Source organism: Buteo buteo, chromosome 27 (assembly GCF_964188355.1).
Source record: "Buteo buteo chromosome 27, bButBut1.hap1.1, whole genome shotgun sequence".
In the NCBI taxonomy this organism is placed as follows: Eukaryota; Metazoa; Chordata; class Aves; order Accipitriformes; family Accipitridae; genus Buteo; species Buteo buteo.
The window spans coordinates 10,848,709-10,873,869 of NC_134197.1; the positions used below are offsets into that span (position 1 = coordinate 10,848,709).

At 42.6% G+C, this 25,161-nt stretch overlaps 2 protein-coding genes across 24 annotated transcripts in view; one reads left to right on the top strand and one right to left on the bottom strand.

The window, feature by feature from the left end:
* Positions 1-18,965, top strand: part of ABCC6 (ATP binding cassette subfamily C member 6) — a 28,653-nt gene extending 9,688 nt beyond the window's left edge. The window contains exons 11-31 of one of the 4 annotated variants that reach the window (XM_075058992.1): positions 7-99; positions 655-858; positions 1,478-1,624; positions 2,346-2,433; positions 2,732-2,801; positions 3,511-3,637; positions 4,087-4,263; positions 4,684-4,851; positions 6,339-6,522; positions 7,009-7,072; positions 7,498-7,618; positions 8,766-8,973; positions 9,618-9,928; positions 10,670-10,869; positions 11,560-11,686; positions 12,295-12,396; positions 13,142-13,288; positions 13,850-14,008; positions 14,251-14,417; positions 14,893-15,087; positions 15,597-16,307. In XM_075058992.1, coding sequence (XP_074915093.1) covers positions 7-99; positions 655-858; positions 1,478-1,624; positions 2,346-2,433; positions 2,732-2,801; positions 3,511-3,637; positions 4,087-4,263; positions 4,684-4,851; positions 6,339-6,522; positions 7,009-7,072; positions 7,498-7,618; positions 8,766-8,973; positions 9,618-9,928; positions 10,670-10,869; positions 11,560-11,686; positions 12,295-12,396; positions 13,142-13,288; positions 13,850-14,008; positions 14,251-14,417; positions 14,893-15,087; positions 15,597-15,705 — 3,168 coding nt within the window. In that variant the 3' untranslated portion in view covers positions 15,706-16,307. The other 3 variants (XR_012654604.1, XM_075058993.1, XM_075058994.1) reach the window with 3 other exon arrangements.
* Positions 16,793-25,161, bottom strand: part of LOC142045450 (multidrug resistance-associated protein 1) — a 65,190-nt gene continuing 56,821 nt past the window's right edge. For 11 of the 20 annotated variants that reach the window (XM_075058980.1, XM_075058983.1, XM_075058986.1 and 8 more), the window contains one exon: positions 22,368-23,897. In XM_075058980.1, the coding sequence (XP_074915081.1) occupies positions 23,789-23,897 (109 nt within the window). In that variant the 3' untranslated portion in view covers positions 22,368-23,788. The other 9 variants (XR_012654598.1, XR_012654596.1, XR_012654597.1 and 6 more) reach the window with 9 other exon arrangements.

Genomic DNA, 25,161 nt, shown 5'->3' on the forward strand with positions numbered 1-25,161 from the left:
TGGCAGCTTCTTGGGCCATCTGCCTTGACTTCGATTGCTGTATTCCTTTTTCTTTTGCCTCTGAATTTCATGATCACCAAGAAGAGGAGTCAGTTTCAGGTAAATTTTGCTTCATAAAAATGAAGTGGTATACTGACTTGAGTTATGCTAGGATACTACTTTTAAATGTAAAGCTGCCATGCTCTTCCAAGAAAGGATCACATGGAACCCAAGGCTACTGATGATTACAGTAGGCATGTAGCATTAAAAAAAAAAAAAAAAAAAGTATTGTACTGAAGCATATCGCTAACACTTCACATCAAGTGGTGGCTTAATATTTATTATTCATGCTTACCGTGACTATCTGAAGGCACATAGGAGGATTCGAAGCCTGCAAACTTCTTGAAGTTTGGAGGAAGCTCTTGCATATTAAGTCTTTTACCTTGTTTGCCCATCTTTTCTGTTTTTTCTGTATTGCTAGTAAAACTAAAGCTCTGAAGATGAAAAGCAAAATATTTCCCAGCCTGGAAGATTCATAAGCAAAACAGTATACACAGCTCAACTGCAGGGAAATTTATTCACAATTCATAGGCAGGAATAAAGTGTTTTTTTCAGAGTAATTGCACCATTAAACATTCAACCTATTAAATGGTAAAACTCAAACATTTATTACAGGAGACCCAGATGAAACATAAAGATGAGCGGGCCAAACTCACCAATGCCATTCTCAGTGACATTAAAGTAATCAAACTGTATGGCTGGGAGAAAATCTTCACAGAGAAAGTGCTTGGTATCCGGAAGCAAGAACTTCAGGCCCTAAAAAGATCTCAGATTCTCTTCTCAGCATCTCTAGCTTCTTTCCATTCATCAACTTTCCTGGTGAGTGGTTCACCTTCCTACATAAAACATGTGCTGTTACTTCCATTTCTCTTTGTACTCCTGTCTAGACAGATTTTTCCTGTGGGACAGCTAAAGGTAGTATCTGCCCGGAGGAATTGGTGGTCTCACAGGAGTTGATGAGCCCCAGTGGAATCAGCCACACAGACATTTATACTGTCCTAACAGTTCCATGGACAAGTCATCTGGTCTGGCAGAGTGCTCCAGGGAGACTGAGCTTGCTTTGCAAGAGACACCTGGAGACCTCCAGGCTAGACAGAGTTCATGGCACAGTCAGTAGCTGCACAAGTCACTTTTGCATTTGCTGTTGCAGCTCAGCCATGTGTGTTTTCAATAGAAAATGGCTGTGCTTTCGCCTCACTGTGGTTGCAGCACCAAAACTTCCTTAAAGCAGAACAAATGTCAAATGATCAGACTTGGTTTGTCACCAACATGCAAGGCCTTTGCCTATGGTATTTGCAAGATGGCTACCGTGTATATTGGTGATAGCCTGGATTTAACTAAATGTGTTCCAGAGTCTTTAGGAAGGTGTCTGTCACCCTTGAACCATTTTCTTCCCTGTCTGAAGCAAATGGCTTGCTTTTCCTTTGCTCCCTTTCAGATTGCATTTGTCATGTTTGCTGTCTACACCCTGGTGGATAACACACACGTCCTGGATGCTCAGAAGGCCTTTGTATCTTTAACACTGATCAACATTCTCAACAGTGCTCACTCCTTCCTGCCATTCTCCATAAATGCTGCTGTCCAGGTTAATTGCGGGCTACGTTCCTTTTATTTTGGCCATAAGTGGTTTTTGCAGATCATCATTAACAGGTAAAGGTAGGGATTTCTTAGGGCTTTGAACATCAGGGCTAGCTATTTAATTGCTATTGTGAAACAGTAAAGTGCAAGGACTTGCAGCTAAAAGTACTTACTTTGTAGTATTGTTTTTCAGAAAGGCTCCATATAGTCACCAAGAACAACTCTTAAGTCTTTTGGGGCCAGTCAGAAGCACCATTAGATCTCAGAGGTGCTTCCAGTTCTGTTTTTAATGACAGAAATCAGAACAGATGGAGCAAAATCTCCATGGGACATCAGTGGAAACCCTGCTAGCCCAGGCCAGAGAGAAAAGCAAGTCATTGTCCAGTACAAAATTGGGAAATTAATTTCCCTCTTGTACCCCAAGGAGACTGTCACATCTCTTCATGTACAGAAGCAATCACTGGAAAGATTGCGGGATGAATTGGAGAAAAAAGCACCAATTTCACTGTGTGAACAGAATAGAAAACACAGGGAAGAATATGGGTTTTTGCTACACCAAGTGGAAATAAAGGCAGTTAAGGAAGAGCTGCATTTGTCCATCTAAGCCTACAGCATCCGCAACATAATACCTTGTCAACATTCTAAGTGGGTCTTCAAGCTGAGTCTTCACTTTGGGTTTTAGCTCCCTTTCTGTTCCAGATCTTATTCTTTCATGGGCTTCATTTCAGGCCAAGGTTTCTTTAAAGCGCTTAGCAGCTTTTCTGAATCTGGAAGAACTGAATCCTGAGAGCTCAAGCAGAAACACTTCTGACTGTGGTAAGCTTTTGTGTTAGCATTGTTGTCTTACAAGAGAAGTAGCTTCCATTGTTCAGCTTCCACTCTTAGGTGCCTACCATAGTCAAGAGAAAAAAATGTTTGCCCCTTACTGTCACTTTATCTCTCAGGCCTGTTGATTCCCAGTGATGAAATCTAGTCTGGTAATTAACCGATTCTTTTCAATACTGAAGGTTCATTTTATGTAATATAAATATACACTGAAAGATGAAGTCACATAAACAGGGATGTTTCTGTACCTACCTTTGAAATGACAAGTGTTCTACTTCTCATATTTTAGTACAGGCAAGTATCACCATAAGAAATGGGACTTTTTGCTGGAGCAAAGAAACTTCTCCTTGTCTTAGAAGGTACAGACTTACCCTTAGTCATCTCAATTCAGTAGGTCAGGGTGGATGCTGCATGAACTAACTCCTCAGGGGAATCAGTGAAACCACTGTGGAATATCTAGAGGCTTCTGAGTTTGTCTCATATTTAACATTGAATTCTGGAAATTATAAAGTCAGACAAAATGTCATCTTGCTTTTATGCTTGGGAGCACATAAATGGGAAGGTGCCTGTATATGGATGTTGCCTTAATATATGGAGACTGCTTTCTTTACATAAATTTCTTGTCCAAATATGAAATTACAGTAATTTAAGTCAAAAAAGTAGAGTTGATGGTATGCAGATATTATATATGACATCACTACATGCTTATTTCAAAACGCATTGCAATTTTAGAAAAGAAACAGTGTTGAAAAGTTCTGACGTTCAGGAATGTTTTATATCCAGTGCTTTGGGCTAGCCTATCTCCAGAGTGGGGATCTGGGTTTGAAACTCAGATGAGGATGTGGATGAAGATGTTCTGGTTGGAGGTTTCTTTGGAGGGATGACTCCTGCTGCAAAAAGTCAGCATGACAGGAAGAGTAACGCTGTGTAACTGAGGCCTCAAGTATGAATTTAGGGGGTTTAGTTGGTACATTTTTATAGCTACAAGACAATAGCAAGAATTTTGGCCATTTTCTTTTCAGAAAGCGTATCTAAAAGGTGATAAGAGACTAATCTTTTTGTCTATAGGATAGATCTTACCGTGCCCCAAGGCTCCTTGCTTGCTGTAGTTGGCCAGGTAGGTGCTGGAAAGTCCTCCTTGCTGTCAGCGTTACTTGGTGAGCTGGAGAAGACGGACGGCTGCATGATCATGAAGGTAAATTTTCCCCTGCGCATTTGCTTCTAATTAGGCTGTCTTCAGGAACGGTAAGGTATTAACCATTTATTGCTGAATTTTAACAAAGGCTGTATGTAGCAGCCCACATTTAATTATCTGAAGGTGCTTAGGACCTCTTGGATGACCCTGGCCCTTGGGAATGGGAACTGGAACAGGACTTCAAAGATCCAGTTCTAGTTCCCACTCTGACAGTGACCTGAAGTGGCATCCTGGTAAATCACATCGTGTACTTGCACCTCTGTTTCCTCCTCTGTAAGATAATGAGAGTGCAGACTTATATTTTGCAGAGCTCTCTCAGACCTGTCAATGGTGGTGATCATTCCAGATTTCTATAAATCTAACTGGGAGAGTTTTTCTTCAAAGGCAAGTTCCCACAGTGTCAAGTTGAGCTTATGAAAAAGATTATTAACATTTTTCCATTTTTATAGGACACGGCAGCTTATGTCCCCCAGCAAGCTTGGATACAAAATGCTTCAGTGGAAGATAATATTCTCTTTGGGAAAGAGATGAATGAAACATGGTTCAATAGAGTGATAGATGCTTGTGCACTGCAACCTGATTTGGAGAGCTTCCCTGCAGGGCGGAAGAGTGAAATAGGAGAGAAGGTACTGGCTTAGATTTATATTTTGGCCAACTTTTCCATGAGTAGCTACAACTTGGGTGTCCTGCTTAGAACAGCTACAAAAGGACTAAACTTGGAGGAGGCAGGTGCTCAGTGATTTCTGAGAAGTCAGGCCATGATTTAACAGGGTCTGAAGCCCACCTCCTGGCAGTTAACCTAACCAGAGACATGAGAGATGCATAAGACAAAAATCAACAATTCCAGGTCATTCTTGGGTCCTTTTTTGCAGGAGAGTGCAGTTGCTCCAAAGAATCTGCCTCTGCATCTCAAGAGCCCTATTTGGAGGGAGGGAGATGCACCGATTTAAAAATAAGGAAGTCATAAAACCTTAGTGTAAAATGGAGCCAACAGTTGGCAAATATGCTGTAGCTTTGGAGTAAACAGTGTCAATACATTTGTACAGGGAATAAATATATCTGGAGGGCAGAAGCAAAGGGTCAACCTTGCTCGTGCCGTGTACCAGAAGGCTTCGATTTACCTACTTGATGACCCCCTCTCAGCTGTTGATGCCCACGTTGGACAGCACATTTTTGAACATGTTCTTGGACCCAAAGGCTTACTGAAGGACAAGGTGTGTTATAAATCCCAAACTGTAAAAGATGGCAAAATGTATCTAATTATCGGGGCCCCTGAAATGTTTCGAGTAAGGTGGTTACTTTATCGAAGGCTCCCAAATTATTTTTTGTTAGTGGCAGCAGGTACTACTGTTAGCAACAGTGGAACAGGTAACCTCTGCAGTCCACACAGCACGTGGAAGTCCTGCAGTAAATCTCACCCAGGAGGAAGACTGAGAAGTTAGGTTTTCCTGAAAGACTGTCTTTATCCTCATGCAAACCACATGCCTAGTTCCAGCCTTACTTCTACAGCAAGTTTATAGTTCTTTGGTCTTCCACTGACATTATCCTTCTCCCTTTTTGAGATTTACTTCTAGTATAGTTAGGAAGAGCTGTCTGATCTCTTCCAGCTCATTGTATCTTATCATAATGTCTAGTCCCATCACTTTTGAATGGTTCAGTGGCACCTTTACAGTTCTCATCACCCAAATGTTCATCACTTAAACTTCAGTCTTAAAATCCATCTTAAACACTTCTCTTCTGTTATTGTTTGCATTGGTTGCGTTTTGTTATTCCTTGGTACTTCTCTGCTGTCAAGCAATCTGGATAATATATGTGGCTACATGAGAAGGGATGCTAGGGCAGCTCTATTTGCTTCATGGTATAAATTGCCTACAAATACTTGATTCAATTTCACATTGTAGAAGGAAAATAGATAATTTATTTCATTAGAAAGTCCAATTAAAACAGACGTGTCTGATTACAAATATCTTTCTCTTCATGTGGATTGGTTGCAAGTATCAGAATGTAATTATTGTATTGAAACAGAAAGACTGGCAAAGAAAGAATGTATCAGACTTAAGGAGTACTCAAAGGGCTTGATTGTGTATTAGAAATACAGAACATGCCAATTTGTTATCTAGGGAAAAATTACTTTTCATGTGTCCATTCCTACATGTAATTATCTGTGCAAATATGCTCAGAATTTTAAACATGAAGGAGCTGCACTCTAACTCCATTCAGGTTGATGAAGTTTTCAGGCACAAATTTAATTCTGAAATACTGATATCAGTGACAATAAATGTGACATACTCTCCAATTAACATCATTCTACTTAAGAGCTTCAGCCTGAGGGGAATCAATAACATGGAACTGGTCAGTGAGCCAAGCAAAAGGTCCTCCTACACACAGGGTGATAGCCTAGGACTTCAGGCTTCAGTTCCCATTCTCATTCTTTTATGCTGCACGTGACACAAAGCAAGTTAACTCACTGCTCCCGAGTTCTGCACTTTCAAAATGGGCACAAAGCTGTACTGCAAAGATAAACTTTATTAAAGAGACAGTCAGAAGTGACCAGAATAAATAACAAAAATATCTCCAAGTTAGTAAAAATCATAGCTCACGCTGAGTACATGTCTTTCTTCAGAACACAGCTGAATGCAAAAGCTTGAGTGAGCAGGGAAACACCAGAACAATTGTAACTGTTTGATCTTTATTCAAGCAGACTCGTGTGCTGGTGACTCACACAATCAACATTTTGCCTCAAGTGGACAACATAGTTTTTCTGGTGGATGGAACGATCTCAGAGATTGGTTCCTACCAAGAACTTCTACAGAGAAATGGGGCATTTGCAGAATTTCTTCATTCACACATTACTGCAGAAGAGCAGGCAGGCACTGGTTTTCCAGGTAACCCAAATGAGTTGGAATCATTCTTCCTATGTCTATCAGTCAATTGTTTCCTTAATATTATACTTAAGATTAAAGAACTGGCAGGGGAGGGGTCTGCTGCTGTTCGCAGCTGGGAAGAGGGAAAAGAAAAGAAAACTGGAAAAGCCAGCCTTACATTTGTTTTATTACGGACATTTAAAGCCAAGATTCAATCACGATAAGGCATTGCTTTGTGTGGGGAAAAATATGCCTGTCAAATTAGCTGACTCATCACTTCAATATTGGTTCTTGAATAAACAGTTCCATCTTAGTAGACAACAATCATGCAGTAAACAGAATTACCCACTATATGTGCTATTCTTCAAGCCTCATCTTAATATTTCTACCCTTAGAAACAATTCTTTGTAGTGAATCTTTCCTCTGTATTACCAGTCTCTCAAAGGCTATACAGGACAAAGCAGGATTCTAAAGCATTTAGAAAAAAAAATTGCATTTATTTCACAGCTCTAGGAGACACCAAAGGCACTAGCACCTCTAGAAGTCGTCTATTACAGGAGAAGCTCTTTAGGTAAGCTTAAAGCTGTCTCAGACACTGAAGAACTTGCTCCACAGGTAAGAAACTACTCTTGAATGTGGAGGCTGACTAACATTTTCCTCCATATTTCACAAGGAATGAGAATTTGTTCCAGAGCTCCCATACAAGGCATGTTGATACATTTGCTTGCTGTTCACTTCCCAGTGGGGCTGTAAGGTCTCACTCATTTCAAACCAGCCACAGCTAGTGAATGCTTAAAGCTTTAGTTTGTTAATAGCTTGACAAAGCCCAGTCCCTGTGACAAAGATGGACGATGGTTGGGGTCACTCTGGAGGACCCTGAAAACTGCAGCCCTCAAAATAGGCATGAATATAGACGTGGATGGGTAAGGAGATCCAGCTTTAAAATACTCATTGCCTTGGCTAAAAATTGAAAGGATTTTTGTTTTCTTTATGAAGTGACAATTCAGTCAAATCTTCTGCTCTGGGAAGGGAGACCATTCCTGCAAGTCAAGACTCTACCACTGCTGCAGCCACCAAAGGAAAATTAATGAAGGAAGAGAAAACCCAGCATGGCAGGGTAAGGACAGCACCTTCCTATAAAGGCACAGACACATACCATGGTTTTATTACTGACCCACTCATGGCAGGCAGGTCAGCTCATTGCCTAAGTTAAACCAGTGCAACTCCAGGGAAGTCAGCTGAGCTGTACAAGTTTGCCCTATAATTGAGACAAAGTCATTTCAGCATTATTTTACACAGCACCTTCTATGCAAACTGTATATCCCTGGATGCCCCAATCCAAGGACTGGTCCCAAAATCAGAGCAATGGATCTACATTGCAGAGAGCACATTATGGAAATGAGAGGGGAGAACAAAAATAATTTATGACCACTTGAGGAGAGAGATCCTGATTCAAGAGTTGACCTGAAGGGGGAAAGCGCGCTGAGGCAATCAGGGTGATGTGGTGGTAAGGGACAGAAGAGGATAGATTACAAGGGACTTGTAATTTTGAGTCTGTCCACAAACTCTTGAGGCTGGTGGGAAGGCGCAAAGAAGCACATCACTGTTCTCATCTTGCCCAAGGGAAAACTCCTCAAAAGGCTGAGGCAAGGAGGGCTCTCTGAAAGGAGAGAAGCAGACATGGGATTCCAGCTAGGAGGAGTCAGGCATGGATGAGGTGTGTATTCAGTGTGCATTGTAGCAGCAGTAAAACGTGGGGAGAAAACAAATAGCTAAGGCTACACACTGGTACTGAGACGAGATGAGAGTAAGAAGTCAGACACCCCAAAGGAGGGAGATCTTCCCCTAGGAAAGCACAGTATTAGCCAGTATTAGCCAGTATCACCTCTGCTGATCAGCAGTTACTCACACAAGCAGTCAGTGGGATACATGGTAGTTCTCACTCGCACCGAGAGCAAATGAAAACCACTGCCTGGCATAAAGAAAGCTTTACGTGCATCCAGCAGTAACAAGAGCCTACTGCAAGAACGTTCATCAGTTGACAATAATCACTTAATAATACCATGGATTTATTTAAGTATGGCTTCATTATTCATCCATGAGGAAAACAAAAAAAGAATTAACATGGTTGTTATGACCCATGACATATAACTGAGTAGATATGCCATAATAAATCAGTCCATTGTTTCAGACCTGCTTTTCCTTTCTAACAAGCTTGATCCTCCCAACCTCTCCTATTTTTCCCCCCGATTGTTTCACTCTAGGTTAACACTTCAATTTATGCAGCCTACCTGAAGGCGACAGGCTTACCACTGTGTGTGTACACCATTCTGTTGTTCACATGTCAGCAAGCTGTGTCATTTTCTCGTGGTTACTGGCTCAGCATGTGGACAGATGACCCTGTTCACAACAGGACACAACAGCACACAGAGCTGAGAGTTGGAGTCTTTGGTGCACTAGGAGTCATTCAAGGTTCGTTTAACTTGGTCACCTAATTCTCCTCTGTATTTCCATCTCCCTTTCCTACATCCAGGATGTTTTCTCAGAATATAAACAAGTGCATACCCATGGGCTCTTAGCCTCCTGGGCTTTTGGCACCAGCCCTAAAGGTTTGGCATGGGACCTAAAACTACAGGCTCTGACGCACAGAGGGGATTTCTAAGGGATCTGAGTAATATTTCCAGTGTTACTGCCTGAAATTCTACTTCATGATATGCTAGAAGTGTTCTCCTGTGCCTTTCAGCAGGAAAGTTGGGTACCCTTCTGTGCTAACAGTGAATCTGTAGACAGGAAACCTAAGACTTCGAGTAATTCAAAGTAATTCCAGTCAAGCTCATTTTGTGAAGAATAAAGAATTTGTCCTGTGTGTTTAAGTTGCTGAATCCGTGGCCCCCATCAAGCTTGCTTAGGAGGTCTTCCAGCCCTCTGTAGCTACCCTACAGAAAGGGTAGTTTACCCTGCAGCTCTGAGGCTTGGCTTAATTGCTACCAAAGAGGAAGTCAGCTCTTTTCACTAGTATAGCATTCACAGTACTAAGTGAAAATCATGATCTTGCAAAGGAGAACTCCAAGGTGAGTTTGTTCAGACCTACTAATAACTACTATTTTTTATTACAGCCCTTGGCAGATTTGCCTCCACAGCAGCAGTCCTTCTAGGTGGCGTGTTAGCATCACACAAGCTGTTTCTGCAGTTGCTGAGGAACGTTGCTAGATCCCCAATGGTCTTCTTTGAGCAAACACCTATTGGAAACTTGCTGAACCGCTTCTCCAGAGAAATGGATGCTATTGATTCTGTCATCCCTGACAAGCTGAAGTCCTTGCTGGGATTCTTGTTCAACTTGCTGGAGATCTACCTTGTGATTATAGTGGCTACACCAAGGGCAGCAATGGCCATAGTGCCCTTGACTGTTCTTTATGCTGCATTCCAGGTAGGAGCTCAAAGAGATACACAGACAGGTGAGGCTGAAGCAGCATGGCCATGTCCCTCCAGAAAGCCTCCTTCCATTTCTTAAGAGCAGAGACATGCAGAAACTAGTTTCATCATCTCGAATTGCAACTGAACAAGAGTAATGTCAGTGGCTCTTCCCACATCACTTCAGCCTTCCAAAGCATCCCAGAGACCTCACAAAGAGACTTGTGCTTTTCTGATGTCCAGATCAAATCCCACCTAGAGCTATATTCTTTGTCTCCATTAGCATAAATGCAATCATATTAAGACCAAAAGCATTTTTCCTTTCCTCTAGAATTCCTACACTGCTTTTTAATATATCCATGTATGCCATGCAGCTCTCCCATTGGGCTCTGAAACCTCAAACGCTTTGCCAGCTAAGACTGAACATGAGGGAAGGGCAAGTAAGGGTGCAAGTATGCCTTTGCTCTCCATCAAGCAAAGGGCTGGTCTACAGGAGAAAGTAAATGTGAGTTTAGAGGCTTTGTGAGTTCAGAGTACCCTGCTTTCTTCGCATTAACTAATTCTTAAGGAAGATAGGACATAACTACAGGCAGAAATGCTACCTCACCTTTTAAGGGCATCTCTTACCTGCACATTAGGTTTTATAACACTGGGATAGTACGTATTATTGCACTTGTTGAGGCCTTCCCACATGTTCTGTGGAGCACCTCCATGGAGGCATAAACTTTCTAATCACTTCCCGTTCCCTTTGTACCAGCACTTCTATGTCATCACCTCCTGCCAGCTGAGACGCATAGAGGCTGCCAGCAGATCACCCATCTATTCCCACATTTCAGAAACTTTCCAAGGGAGCAGTGTGATCCGTGCTCACAAGGCCCAGGAAAGGTTTCTTTTGAAGAGCAATTTTCTAGTGGATGAGAATCAGCGAATATGCTTCCCTGGAGCAGTTGCTGACAGGTACAAATCTGCAGTGTAAAAAAACCTATAGTTTACTGTCACAGCCTTGGTGAGTGGAGATAGCTGCCCTTGGGGCTTGGGTGGAGGTACACAGAAAATGAGACTGTGGTGCACATGTTTTGGGAGTAGGGTAGTCTTTTTCATTACCACTCACACTGCACCCCTCTCTGGCAACGTGCCCCTCACACAACCAGTATGCTCTGTTGTTTGGCTAGACACACACACACATGCTGACACACTGCTAGAGATATCACTTGGGTGTCCAAAATGCAGGAAGCTGTAGTATGTGCCTGGTGAGGCCCGTCATCACATGACAGAGTGCATGAGGCCTATGTGCAGAACTCATCAGATAACAGAGCCATCAGCCACCAGTCATGAAAGAAGTGAGGAGTACCAGAAGGAGTGAGAAATGTTAGACCAACTCATCCAAGAAACTGCGTGCTGGCTGCTCTCATCCAGTAGGCCTTGGAGAAAACCTAATGGAGACCATAAGCCAACCAGTTTGGATAGACTGGAGCCATTCATGAGCTCCAAGGTGGCTGGATAAGAGCAACCAGGGTGTGACAAGAGCTTTGTTGAGCATCCTGTACCCCAGCAGCTCCACAAGTGTTTTGCAAAGTAATCGCAGATTCTGTCGGGAGAAAGGAAGAGGGCACCCAGCAACAGCCTTGTACTCTCCTCCTCTTGCAGGTGGCTTGCTACAAACCTGGAGTTTCTAAGCAATGGCATTGTGTTGTTTTCAGCACTATTTGCAGCAATGGGCAGAACACATCTTAGTCCAGGAACTGCTGGCTTCTCCGTTTCGTATGCTCTTCAGGTAACTCAGCGTTGAGTAATACCATGCTTGCCTTTCATCAAAAGCAACATACATTTTAATTTCTGCTGCCATTTTAATTTCTAAGAAGTCATGAACTATTTCTGTGGCTTTCTAGATGCCTTCTCCTACCAAACCCTGCTGTCACTGCTGAAACCCAGAGCATCTGGAGCACATGGTCCCTTAGAGAATGAACCTCAAACACATGCACCAGCCATCTTTTTCCTCCTGCATCTGAACTCATACTTAAGTCACAGCATACTCTGAGCAACTGAAGCAAGGTCTTCAGCGGCTATCTTACCTGCTTGTAGACCAGTTACACAATAGCCTAAGAAACAGCTACACTATCTTTTAGCATCCAAGTCAGTAGCATTTCATTTGCCATAAACCTGCTGAGAAGCTATGGGGGGAGCTGGCTAGGCTCTTTAAACACAGCTGTACAAACTTTCACAAGGATCCATGGTTATTTTTTAGCCTTTTAAGGGATGATTTCTGAAGCAATTAGCCGAGGAGGTCTTTATAAATAAACACTAGATAAAGTACTATGTACCTCGCAAGCACAGGTCAAGACTTACTTTATCTGCCCGAATGCTGCTGTTTCTTTCTGCTAGATAACTGGTGTTCTGAACTGGATGGTGCGCTCCTGGACAGAAATAGAGAACAACATTGTTTCTGTGGAGAGAGTGAGAGAATACTTGAGGACTCCTAAGGAGGTAGCTAAACAGCTATTGACCTTCCTAGCACAGGGGAACATCTCTGCAAACTAAATGAGTAACTTTTCTGTTCCACCTGGACAAACCCCCTACTTTTCCCTTTCTAAAAGGCCAGTTATGTTTCCTTTAAGGAACTGCAACATTTGGTTTTTATCCAACTGACTGGACTTGTTTTATAACCTCCAATCGTCATTATTTCCTTAAGACTGTTAAGCATTAGGTCGCCATTAAAATAGCTTCACTTGGTAACACTCATGGAATGAGCCGTATTTTCTGCCCATATTTGGAGTATGTATTTATTGCACAAGTTCCGATGCAACTCTCTGATAACTGATGGCCGCTAGATAGCCTTTTAGCCATTAAAAGCCTCCAGTGCAATCATTTTTGTTCTGTATTCATGAAAATTATTTCTCCATACACTGCCCTGAGATCCTACTAAAGGAGACCTTCACAGTCCTGTTCATAGGGGTGTATAAATCTTTTTTTATTGAACCACCCATAATATCAGAACTCTGACATGCAAACAAACGTTTATCCCCATTTTCAGTTAAGATGATTGGCATCTTTGCATAAAGTAAAAAGTCAACATTTGCAATATGAAAGTTTGAGGCCTTTTTCTCTTTTGGAAACAGTAAATAGATAGGGGAATTTGGCACAGATATTTTCATAAGCTTCCTGTTTCAGTATGGCCACTTGATTTGGTAATTTAAATCAGCTTTATAGATGTTTGTTTCAATCTGTTTAGGCACCCTGGACCCTGAATGGCAAACTTCAAGGTCAAGTTTGGCTCACTGAAGGAAGAATTGAATTTAGAAACTATAGTTTGCGATACAGGCCAAATTTGGAGTTAGCACTGAAGCATGTCAATCTAACCATCAACGGGCAAGAGAAGGTAAGCAAAGCCACGTGTTTCAGAAGAGCTACAAAGCGTGAGCAGTGCTTTACAGTGATCCGATCTGGGCAGGTATGGTCCCTGCCCTACACCAAGGTATAGTAACTTGTAAGCATGAAAGCTGCAGTAAGGTGTGAGCCCATCTATCACACTGCACACCTCTTCTAGTACAAAGTAGTGTTTCCAGGATTGCTGCATACACTAGACATTCTTCCAAGTGAAATTTCATTTCACAGAAGGTTAGCAGAGTTACAGCAAAGGAATTTCACTATTTAAATCTAGTGTCACGTCAAGGCCCTGTTCTAGCTGCTAAGTCTTGTAGTTATTCTTCCCATCAAAGGCTTTCAAGATTCCTTTTCGTACAAAACAATTACAAATTATAAATTATTCCCTTTAAGAATGTATTGCTAGACTATGTGAGTCTTGAACGTCCAGCCCTGAAGATTTGATCTATGCAAAGCTGTCTCCCTTCAAAAGGCCAAGAGGAACAACATGACAGGTCTGTCCAACTGTGGAAAACGATCAACATCAAAACCAAAAGCTTTCCATTGCACTTTACAGATCGGCATAACTGGAAGAACAGGAGCTGGGAAATCTACTCTTGCTGTGGGATTGCTGCGATTAGTGGAAGCTGCAGAAGGAGCGATCCTAATTGATGGACTAGATATTGCTCAACTAGGTCTCCATGACCTTAGAACCAAGATAACTGTCATTCCCCAGGTATGAAATTAATTTCCAAAATGCTTCAGCAGTGTTGTAAGTCTTTAACACCTAAGAAGGGTTTATAAAGATTCTGCGAGAGGAGGGACAATCAGAAATTTCAAAGTTGGAAATAACCTCTATGCCATGCTAGTCTCCCATACAATGTAGCATTAGCCACAGATTTGCACCTATCAGGGAAAACCAGAGAGCTCGTTTTTATAGTTCATTTCAGGAGCTGTTTGTACTGTCTCTGTGCTCAGGATCCAGTTTTGTTTTCTGGCTCTCTAAGAATGAATCTCGACCCATTAAACCAATACACTGATGCAGACATCTGGACAGCTTTGGAACTGACTCAGCTCAAGAACTTTGTTGCAGATTTGCCCGATCAGTTGGAACATAAGTGTACTGACCAAGGGGAAAACCTAAGGTACCTTATCTGCAGAAAGACAATAGCAGGGCAGTGCCAGCCCATGGGCTAGGAGAACATAAAGCTAGTGAGACAAGGAGTCTAATTAATTTAAGAAAAAAAAAAGAAAAAAAAAGAAAAAGAAAAAGAAACAGCCCAGACAGCATTTGCTGCATTATCGTCCCGTTTAGCAGCATGAAATCAAATCATAAGATGCCAAGTGGAAGACCTTTGAGACTTAATCATTGTGGTGGCTTGTGTTTGTGCAGTACTTAAACCACTGGAATCCTGCTCCAAGTGCAGATCTGGGTGCTATAGTAATACACTCCCTTGATTTTCTTCGGTTGTTTCACGCTGTTACCTGCAGTGCCACCAGCCTCAATCACCCTTTCAGGGAAAGGGAACAATCACCTTTTCATTACTATTTTCAAATTAATCACATATTCTGACCCCAGGGAAACTGCTCTCAATTTACCATCCCTCTTCTTACTTGCAGCACTGGTCAGAAACAGCTGGTTTGTCTGGCCAGAGCACTTCTTCGGAAAGCCAAAATCCTCATTCTAGATGAGGCCACAGCAGCAGTAGATTTAGAAACTGATCTTCAGATTCAGTCCACCCTAAGGACTCAGTTCAAAGACAGCACAGTGTTAACAATAGCTCACCGGATAAACACTGTCATGGACTGTGACAGGTAATACCTTCAGCCACTTTCCTAAGGAGGGAGGAAGACCTGGGTGAACTAGACAAACCACACAGTGTTAGTGAACAGCAATTTCATTTCTGTCTTTTCTTGTTTAAACCTCAAAGCTTTGCTTCAATCAGCTAGGCACCAATAGGCTAATCAAAGATCATTTATTCCCACATGATGCATTTCATGCTGTGTCACATCCCTTTTTCCCCCCCACTGACAGCAAAACCATGCCTACAGCTCTCTCCATCTTAAAATCATGAAGCTAAAATACACATTCACAAATCTTACTCCAGTCTCAGTTGCCAAAAAACTCTCCTCCCACAAACTCAGTATTTGAATAGTCACTCATCAGAAACCTATTTCTATCCCATAGCTGTTTCCCAGCTGAAAAGCTGCTGGAAAGCTTGGTTCAATAACAAGCAAGTACTGAAATTTATTTTAGAAATAACTAAGTTTCTTACAGCTGCTGGTGTATCCCCAAGCTTACACTTCTGTTTTAATGTTCACAGGATTTTAGTCTTGGAAGATGGTCGGGTAGCTGAATTTGATACTCTGGAGCACTTAATAGCCCAGAAGGGACTGTTCTACAGACTGATGGAAGAATCAGGCCTTGCGTGACTCACTCACAGAGTATACCATAATGCCACCACTATCAGGAATAATTGACCTCATAATTGAGTTATCTTGGTTTCACTCTAAAATGCCTGACACTCAACCAAATCTTGTTTGAGCTATAACCGCAGTTGAGTAGATGAAAAGGCATGACTTGGGATACACTTTATTTCCATAGGAAACTTCGCAATTCCATTTTCATTATGTTTCCAGATACCAAAACCTCATTCTCCTGTTGAAAATGAGCCAGTCAGTACTTAAACGCCTTGTTGCTTTTATGGTATAAAAGTAAACAAGCCAAAAGGAAAAGACCACAGCATTTCCAATTTATACTATAAATGGAGCTCAAATATACTGCCATACTTAAAGATTACACAGATTATTTTTAAAAGCCAACGAGATTCTATGGACAGCAAGCAAGTATTTAACTGGTAGCAAGCAAACTTAACTCTTTACAGCTTGTCCCAAGTTCCAGGCAGAACAAATTTAGTCTTTTGCCAGTGTCTTAAGGACTGCTCACCTAAGTGCTGTTTTTACACAGATGGGGACTCCAAGGCAGCAGCTGGATCTAGTCACCCAAAGTGCACAAAACACTGGGGAAGTAGGGGAGAGGAAGTGGGATGCCACTAAGCACGAGAACATACGGCTGCCTGTGGGCTGCCTGTTGTCACAGCTGGGGATCAGATCCACTGCATCTCTTTCCGTGTCAGCTTTGGAGGGGCCCTGGGCAAATTGTGCTGTGCAGAGGGCTGACAGACTGCGTGGAGGAAGAGAGACAGTTTAGACACCGGCTCGCTGACGCAGGACAGAGTAACTTGGCTGGGAGTGGGCAGCAGAGCATCGTTCCTTCTGCTTGAAGGCTTGGAGCAGCCCTGCTGCCAAATGCTGGTTGGTCACAGCGGAGCATGTCCAAACATCGATACCAGCATTTCTGAATCTAATTTGGCCACAAGGAATTTGCGTGGTGGAAAGTGTCCTCCTCTGATCCCTGCAGCATGGCAGTCTGGCAGATGGGAAAAGTAGCAGGGACTCGCCTGTCAACCTGGTGGTTCATTCCTGGTTTTCTTCTTGAGTGCAAGTTTACCTCCTGCATGTGCCACCCTGGTGCCGCAGAGCCTCTGACACGATCATCTTTCAGATGTTACTTCAACAAACCAAAATGGCAGCTGAAAGCAAAGCCTTCCTGGGCTTCCTACAGTGCTGAGGAGCTGCGGTCAGAGCTGTCCCAAGTCTCTCCTCAAGAAGCACAACAAGACAATGTGACAAACAAATCACACTGTGAGATACTGCTGTTTACTGTGACTTGTTAAAGCACTTCATTTTCTAGGAAGCTGAAATAAAAATAGAATCAAGTATTGAAATGGGTCTCTTCAGTAAGCGAAAGTAAATATAGTATAAAAAGGAGTAATGGGGGAGGGGATGGGAGAGTTCAAACTGGCAAGAGTCAACACAGACCAGCAAAACCCAGCAGTTTCTTCACCAACAGCTGTTCAGTAGCCTCTTCACCCACATTAGGAGCAGTTAACAGTTTCTGCTGGACAAGTGCCTAAAATAGCAGAGTCCAGTGCCTGCTGCCATACTGGTGCTCAAATACCAGGAAAGCAGCAAATTTTTCCCTCTACTTTCTCCAAACCTTACTCAAGGGCAGAGACAAAAAAAATTTCAAACAACAGATCCAAGTTATGAGCACTCTAAAGGTTTATCAATGGATCTCAAAACCAGGAGCATTTAGAACTAGTGAGATAAGAGTTAGTTATTTTTTCTTTTTAGCTGAGGTCAAAGAGAAACAGAAGTGCCCATGTTGCTGGGTAATTCTGAAACAGACATCTTTTAGCATACCATAACCTCTGATATAAACATCTTTTAAATGCTTGCTTTCCGTTCCTAAATTGGTAACGAAGAGAGAGGCAACAGGAGAAAATAATCAAAACATACTTTCACACTGGTAATCTCTGAAAGGGCACAGTTGTGCTGTTGGCTTGCACAAAGTAAGAGCAAACAAAAATACCATCAGCTTTCACACATCAAGCTGTGCTGAAAGGACAAAAGAAAAGGCATTCCCAAAACTACATGTAACAAACCCCCTGCTTTTCAGATGAGACGGAGTCCCCAACTTTACATCCACGTGGTACTGTAAGTGACAAATCAGGAGCTCAAGTCTCAAAAAAACAGTAATAGTCATCAAAAGGAAGTTGTCCGGAAGTTGGCTAAAGCAAAATATATAAAGGAGTTAATGCTTGAAGATTCCATCCTTTCAAAATCTGGTGTAAGGAACAGCAAGCGGTGTTTAAAAGGACAGGTCTGCTGGCTCTTTGCAGAGGTACTTCTTTCTAGATTAGACTATTTGACTGAATTATGCATTTAGCACAGGTGACTACAGCAGGCTCAGAACTATGCTAACAGCCTATTTCGTAAGTTGCGCTGAAGAAGTTTTAAATATTAAAAAAATAAAAGTCTGTCCAACACCTCCAGTAATCTGAATGTCTAGAGCTGATCAAGACAAGCACCTGGACTTGCCATGTCTACACTTTTGCAGCATTAATTTTTAATAGCTATTGTGTAGCCTAAGTGCAACATACACAGAGCAGTTGTGTTTAGCTCAGCAGTAGCTACGCACTCGAAGTCCAAATAAAACCCACAAATCTAAAGAGGGTTTATTGACATCTCAGTGGCTTCCCAACTCTATTTTTCTCTTCGGAGCAAAACAAGTGTTTTACTTTAGGTCCAGTAGGGACTTCAGAGAAAAAACAAGTTTTTACGTAGACCACAGCAACAACACATGACGCCCCCACATTTCTGTGGGAGAACCCGTATTTCCAACCACTCTCTCGGCCGGGCAGGCTGAGCTGTGTTCCCACCCGAGGCCGGCTGCGGCTGGATGGCCAGGCCAGGCCACCAGATGGAGGCAGAACCCAGACCAGGGGGTTGGGAGCCAGCAAGCATCACCGCTGTGCAGCCCCTGGGAGACAGCCCAGCCCGGCCAGAGCACCTACCTGTAGCAGCCTTTCATCCTCAGAAAGCCAGTCACTCCATGCAGGCCACCTGCTCTGCCAGTTGAGCCAGTATAGGACTGCCATGCAATCGTATGAAGTTAAGTCAAGAGCTTAATTAGCACTTTCACTGTTCCAGTTGTCTGTCCAATCTGGACATCAAGAGTTAGGGCTTTCAATTCCAAGTTGATTTTTTTTTTCTTTCCTTTTTCCTCCTCATTTAAGGCTATCTGAAAGTGAAAACACAGCATACGTAGAAGAGAAAAACGACCTAAAAGACTCTTGTCCCATGATTCCAAGTTTAAGGCAATACCAAAATTGCTAAAGCTAGAAGATAAGAATGAAGGTGGCGCGCACTGATTTACACCAAGTTCATGCACTCCTAGTTCCCTAGATGGTCGCAAGATGCACAGGAATGCCAAAATGCTAACGGCATCAGTGACCCAGAGCACAACTGTTTCTGTGCTACATTGCAGTTGAACCACTAAAGGATATCTTCAGAGATGTCTCAAGACTGGGAACAGTTTTACAGAAGCAGCTCTATTCACACACATGAACTAAGATGTGCAGGTCTCCTGAAAATCCTGAGCTGTTTTCTCAGCAGAATCAGCTTTTCTAGATGTGAAATATCTCCATGGTGCAGCAAATAATGTCAGCCAGGATATATCTACACGCCCTGAAATCTGATACAGTAAATTCAACAGTTTTCTTTTACTCTTTTATAAATATTAACATGCTTATAATAAATGTTAATGTTTATTATTGTTACCACCACTATCTTCACATGGGCTGCAGTGGCACACACATGACTGCTGTAAGATAGAAGAAACAGCACAGCAGGATCTGAACTGGTTTCACAGATCCTTAACATTTTAATGAACAGATCAGAACAAAATGGTTCTGAGAGAAAAAGCTTTACTTTTAAAGATAAGGGTCTTTTCAAAGACTAGAAGAAATGGTCCATAGAGCAAAGAGCATGGAATGAACTGGGGAGAGGCACAGCCTTTCTCTAGATAAGACCAAGGATGCTAAGTCTGGCCACTTACTTTCAGGCCTGACAGGTATTTGGCAAATTTTTCCACAAAATACACAAAAATAGCCAGCAGTGCAGCTAAATAAGGTTTCCATTTTTTTCTGCTGATCTAAATGAAATTAATTGTGCCATCTTTATAAAAAAACCCAAACAACCCCAAACCAAAAAACCATGGAGCTAGGCTTCCACATGCTCCGTAGGAAGTGAGAACATACCCACCTACAGAAGCACGAGACTATCAGCTATGAAGAGCCTCCCGGTGGGCAAATAATTACCTCTTCACCAGGAGGGGACCTGGGGGATGAAAACGGGATGAACTCAGGCCATGCCACAGCAATACACTTCAGGGAAACCCTGCTCTGCAGCAGCTAGATGAAGGTGTCCAGCTCACATCCTTCCCAAGGACTAAGCTGCTCGTTGCCGTACACGCTCCCAGTACAGTTCCCACCCCGTCCCAGATGCTGTCTTTCAGAGCTGGCATTAGCTTTGCTGCGTAAAGGAAAATATGCGACATCAAGGCACTCAAAGAAAATAGGCGTCTGCTATGTGACTCTGAGCTCAGCTGCTGGAATTCAGCGTCACACCCCTGAATGTAGTAGTGCTGCCCCCTGCCCCGCAACAGCTGGAGGGAAGGCTCATCACCCTGGGCTGTGATACCACTGATACCTGCTGGATGGCAACGCTCTCTTGTACTGCAGGTCACATGCTGTCAGGCCAGGCTTCACTGACCCAGGAGTGCTGACAGTGTCCCAAGTACTAAATAAGCATTAGGTCCAAACAACACGCACAAAAATGAAACCAGACTAAATAAGGAAAATCCGCTGGTTTTAGTGCCAGATTCTAATAGCTTACCTTGCAGCAAGTTCTATCATTTTCTGCAGTTGGTCCCAGTAACACTGTATGCAGGGATATGACACTGCTCTTACACACAGGTTCTGTGGGAAGAAACCTGCATTTGTTCAGCTAGCTCTGTGCGCAGTAAAGGTTAGTTCAGACCGATCCTCATCATGCATAATACAATTTTGTTCAAGTTAAATCCAGACAAGATATTCATCATTTTTATGAGGACAGACATTTGAAATCAGCATCATGAATCAATGCAACAACAGCACAAAGCACTGACAGGTACTTAGGGCAAACAGAAAAGAGTATCTACTCCAGAGCTGGGGCAGAACAGTTTGTACTAGAAAGAGTATAAATATATAGAACTGGGAGAACACAATGATGCATATTAATAACCACATGATTGAAAAAGAACAAGACTGAAGCACACACAAAGAGCAGTCTTCTGATCCCTCGCTGCACTATTTATAAGGTTATCCTGCAAAAATACAGCATTTTGGACACGCAGTTCCCCAAATGATCACAAACAGCCCATGAACAGGACAGAGAACATCCAGTGACACTTTCCAGTGTACCCAGTTTGAGATTGCAAATGCAGTTTAAATCATTCCTGCACAGACAACTCCACTGCAAACATTTTGCACAGTGGAAACATAATTCTGCAAGTTCTGCATTTCAAACAAACCATGCTCCTAAGTGCAGTTCCATTGTTTTCAAAGGACTTACTCACATGGATATGTCAAGGCTTGTAAATATCTGTTAATCAGTGTGCAATGGAAAGCATCTTTTCCTCAAATCTGAAATCAGTTTCCCTGAAGTAAAAACTCTAGCAACACAACCTCCTTTGAATTCAATCCCAAACCTGCAGAGTACCTGCTGAGTCCCCATCTCAGTAACAAGCTGCACTAAACCCACAAGGCTTTTCAAGGTATTTGAAATCATGTCTGAATTCCTTCACTGGACGTTCTCCACACCGTTGCCTTGAGGAAGGTGTTGGTGGTAACTAGTTTGCCCAGGCAAAGAGAGAACACAGGGGAGCTTTACTGTCTCGTTGTCCAGTGCCAGTGGTCCCTCTCCCCTTTCCTTCCCAGGGCTCTCCCAGGAAGGAGTGGAAGGGGAAGGATCACAAAGCGTTCTTGGAGGATGACTGTCCCCAAGTGGGTAAGGTCTCATGGTGGTACTCACAGTTCCTCCTCTGGGTCTCCTCTGCAAATAGATCTGTCTCCATTTTAATGCAGCTGCGTAAAACAACACCAGCCACGCACCTCACCTGACAAGCTCATTTCTCTGCTCTATACTCCGTTTCTTACTAACCATTTGCTCCAATCTTTCCACCCTTCTGTCCGTCACAATGCTGCATAAACATTAGGTGATTTGAAAACCCAAAACCTACCCCTCCTCCCCTAATTCCCAAATCACCCCTTGCCTATTCCATTTCCACAGAGGAAGTTAACACCAAGCTGCCCAGGAAATGTGGCGGGCATAGGCCGTGGACACCACAGGTATGACAAGGTCCACAGCACCACAGAATCCTGTGCTACTGATCCATCGTTATTACCTGGTCTGCTCAACAAACTGCAGCACTCCAATTACAAGAGAAATCATGAGATGTGATCCAGCCCTACCACAACACACAGTTATTTGCACTCAGGGTTTCTTACCCACGCTAACAGTCCCCAGACATCAGGCCTAGCAGCCTGGCTAGTCTAAGCAGTACCAGTAATTTCTATTTTCAAGGCAAAAACCTGAACTTGCGAAGCTAACCTTTTGTCAAATACAACGCAAGAAATGACACATCATGCTATCTTTCAAACAATTTTTTTACTTCAAGTTCTTTGCAAATATTTGTATAGTCATTACAAAAAATACCAAAGAAAATTTCAGTCTATTCAATTTCAGAGAGTCATAATTTACAAAAAAATAAATAGTTTTACTCTAAAGACAGTTGTCTAGTATTAAGGTCAGCAATATCATTCACCAAAGTCCACATTCTCAGAGTGCTGAGTATTTGGGTCCATCTGACTTAGTTTGCCTTCTTCCAGCATTTTCCTTTAAAAAAAGACTAATCAGAACATGAGAAAAGTAACTTTTTTCTTCCCACAGAAAACTGAACATTCAACATAGATCTCAAAAACGAGACTCCATTGCTAACTGAATTGTTAGACCCCTCTGACACACTACTTTAAGAACAGTAACACCTTTTTTTAAACAACTGTAACAGAACTTTCCCCACAAAATTTAAGAGTCAACAGCAGCAGTGTGAAGGGCATGTTTCTTCGATATAAGGCTAATGGACCTTGATGTGGCAGAGCTTCTATTAAAGCACAGAACTGCCAAAGCCAAGGGTATTAGAATCCGTATCACGCCGAGCCTGCAACCTCTGCTCAGGCAAGTCCTCGCTTCTCAGCCTAGTCCCCACAGGCATCACCAGGATTCGCCACCCAAATCAGAATTCCTGAGTGAACTGGGTGTAAGATCAGGTACTGCATACCGCAACACACCAATTGCTGCACGAATTTGGTTTTGGAGTGATTGTCATTCTAGACATGCTTAAATACTGCTTTGAAGTTGACTGTGCTTTTTCACATCAGTACTACTGACATATTATAGTGAACTTGCTGCTATACACTGTAAACACATGAAACCTTTAGGACAATGCATAAAAGCATTAACCAAGTACAGTAAATGCCATAATGAGAAAGCCTGGCACACATGTTATTTCACAAGAAGAATAATCTTTGGACTATAGTACTATATGCCACAAAATGTTCCAAGTGCATCCCACAATAGATGGCTCATCAAATTAGGAATCAGCAAACAAGCAAATAACTAGCATTTGCAAAAATGTTTTAAACAAAAAAAAAAGGGGGGGTGGAACTTCAGAACATAAGAGCAGATGAAAAGAAAAAGCTTTTCTGAACTTCTCTGATTAATCACTCCACCTTACATTTGAGCATATAATGACAGGTTTCAGGCAAAAATTAAAAGCCTCTGGATTGTTTTGCACACTGTATGTGCTTCTCCTAAAGCTGGCTAAAATCAATACTAAGGAGAATAAAAAAAGAAAAAAAATTGCATTTTTACGTTACTTCCATCGCCATGCTCTGGCTGCTTTCACTAGGTCTGAAACTGAACTGTACAGTTCACACCAGCTCAGGGGAAGTTACATTTCTCTGACTGTATCACCTCCCTCTTTCCCACAGGAACTAACCAAGTTCAAATGCTACACCAAGCCTGAATCTTTGGCCATGCTATAGAAAATGCCTTTTTCCTGAAGTAGGTGGTCTGGGCTACCACACTCCACCACTTCTCCTCTGTCCAGGACTAAAACTCTGTAAAACAAGGAAAAAAAACACGGTCACAAGAAGATGCAGAAAGCCAATGAACACAGATACATACGTACAGACAGAAACTGACTGTAGCATAGCCATTATATGCAAGTGGAGACAGTCCAGACTGTATGAATGGACAGAGGTTCTCAACTCTGTCCTTCCTGACCTCATTGCAGATGGTCTGTCTGGTCTATTTTCTATGTAGCATGTTTACCCAGTCATTTGCAGGTAGCCATGAGACTTTTGACTGTGCTTTGAGCCAGCCAGAAACTAGATGGCAGCACTTCTTGTCAAGGTGAGGGCCCCTAAGACCTTCCAAGATCTGGGATAACTTTCCCATAATACTGCAGCACATCAGCTGCTGTTACACAGCTTCTGCTGACGAAATACAAATGCAGACATAGCTTATGCAAAACAAACGTGCAACTGCAATTAGGAAGTTTACAAAGAAGTTACAGCAGTCAGTAAAGTCAGCTCACAGTTAAAACACTGGCTTCAGCTACCGCCACTAATTGGCCAGGCACTGCAGAGATGCTTGCTAAGCCCTTAGCAGGTGCTGCTGCATGGTGTTACCCACTGCCGTGACTGAACTGGGTGTTCATCTGGTGACACTACTGCTGGTGCTGGGCCTGGCACAGGCAATGTTCCTGTTTCTTATCTTTCACTATTGACAGCACAAAGAGAGGTCTACAAAAGTACACAAAAATCTTGTCACTGGTCACTTTGCTCTCTGCCATTCTGTGATAAAAAGGACAAGAGAGCTTAAAACTGAAATTATGAGACAACGACTCTGCCCTCAACCACACCTTAGCAAGGCAGCTGAAGGTGAGGGAGGCTGTATGAACTACAACCAAAAGTGATGGAAAGAGAAGCATCAAATAAACCTCAAACAAGCACAGGACCTCCCCCTTTGATTCCTTATTCTGTCTGTGCCTAGTTTAGGGTATGAGCTCCCTAAAGCTCTGATGCCTCTTCCAGCTGTGCCTAAATTAAGGCAAGGCCCAGGAATAGATTCCTGTCCTCGCCTTCCTCCCCTTCCCAGTTTGCCTGGGCAGGAATGGCACAACAGCAGTGCAACAGAAGGATCAGAGGAGCTCTCCAGGCCAAGCACAGCCACTGCAAGCCAGAACACACACACACACCACCCATCAAAACAGGTATTCCAGCAGCTCTGTGGAGAGGTGGCTAAAAATGGGCTGGTAAACATTTAGCTAACACAAAGATGCTCATTTAAATAGAGCACAATGCAAGTCACACATGCTAT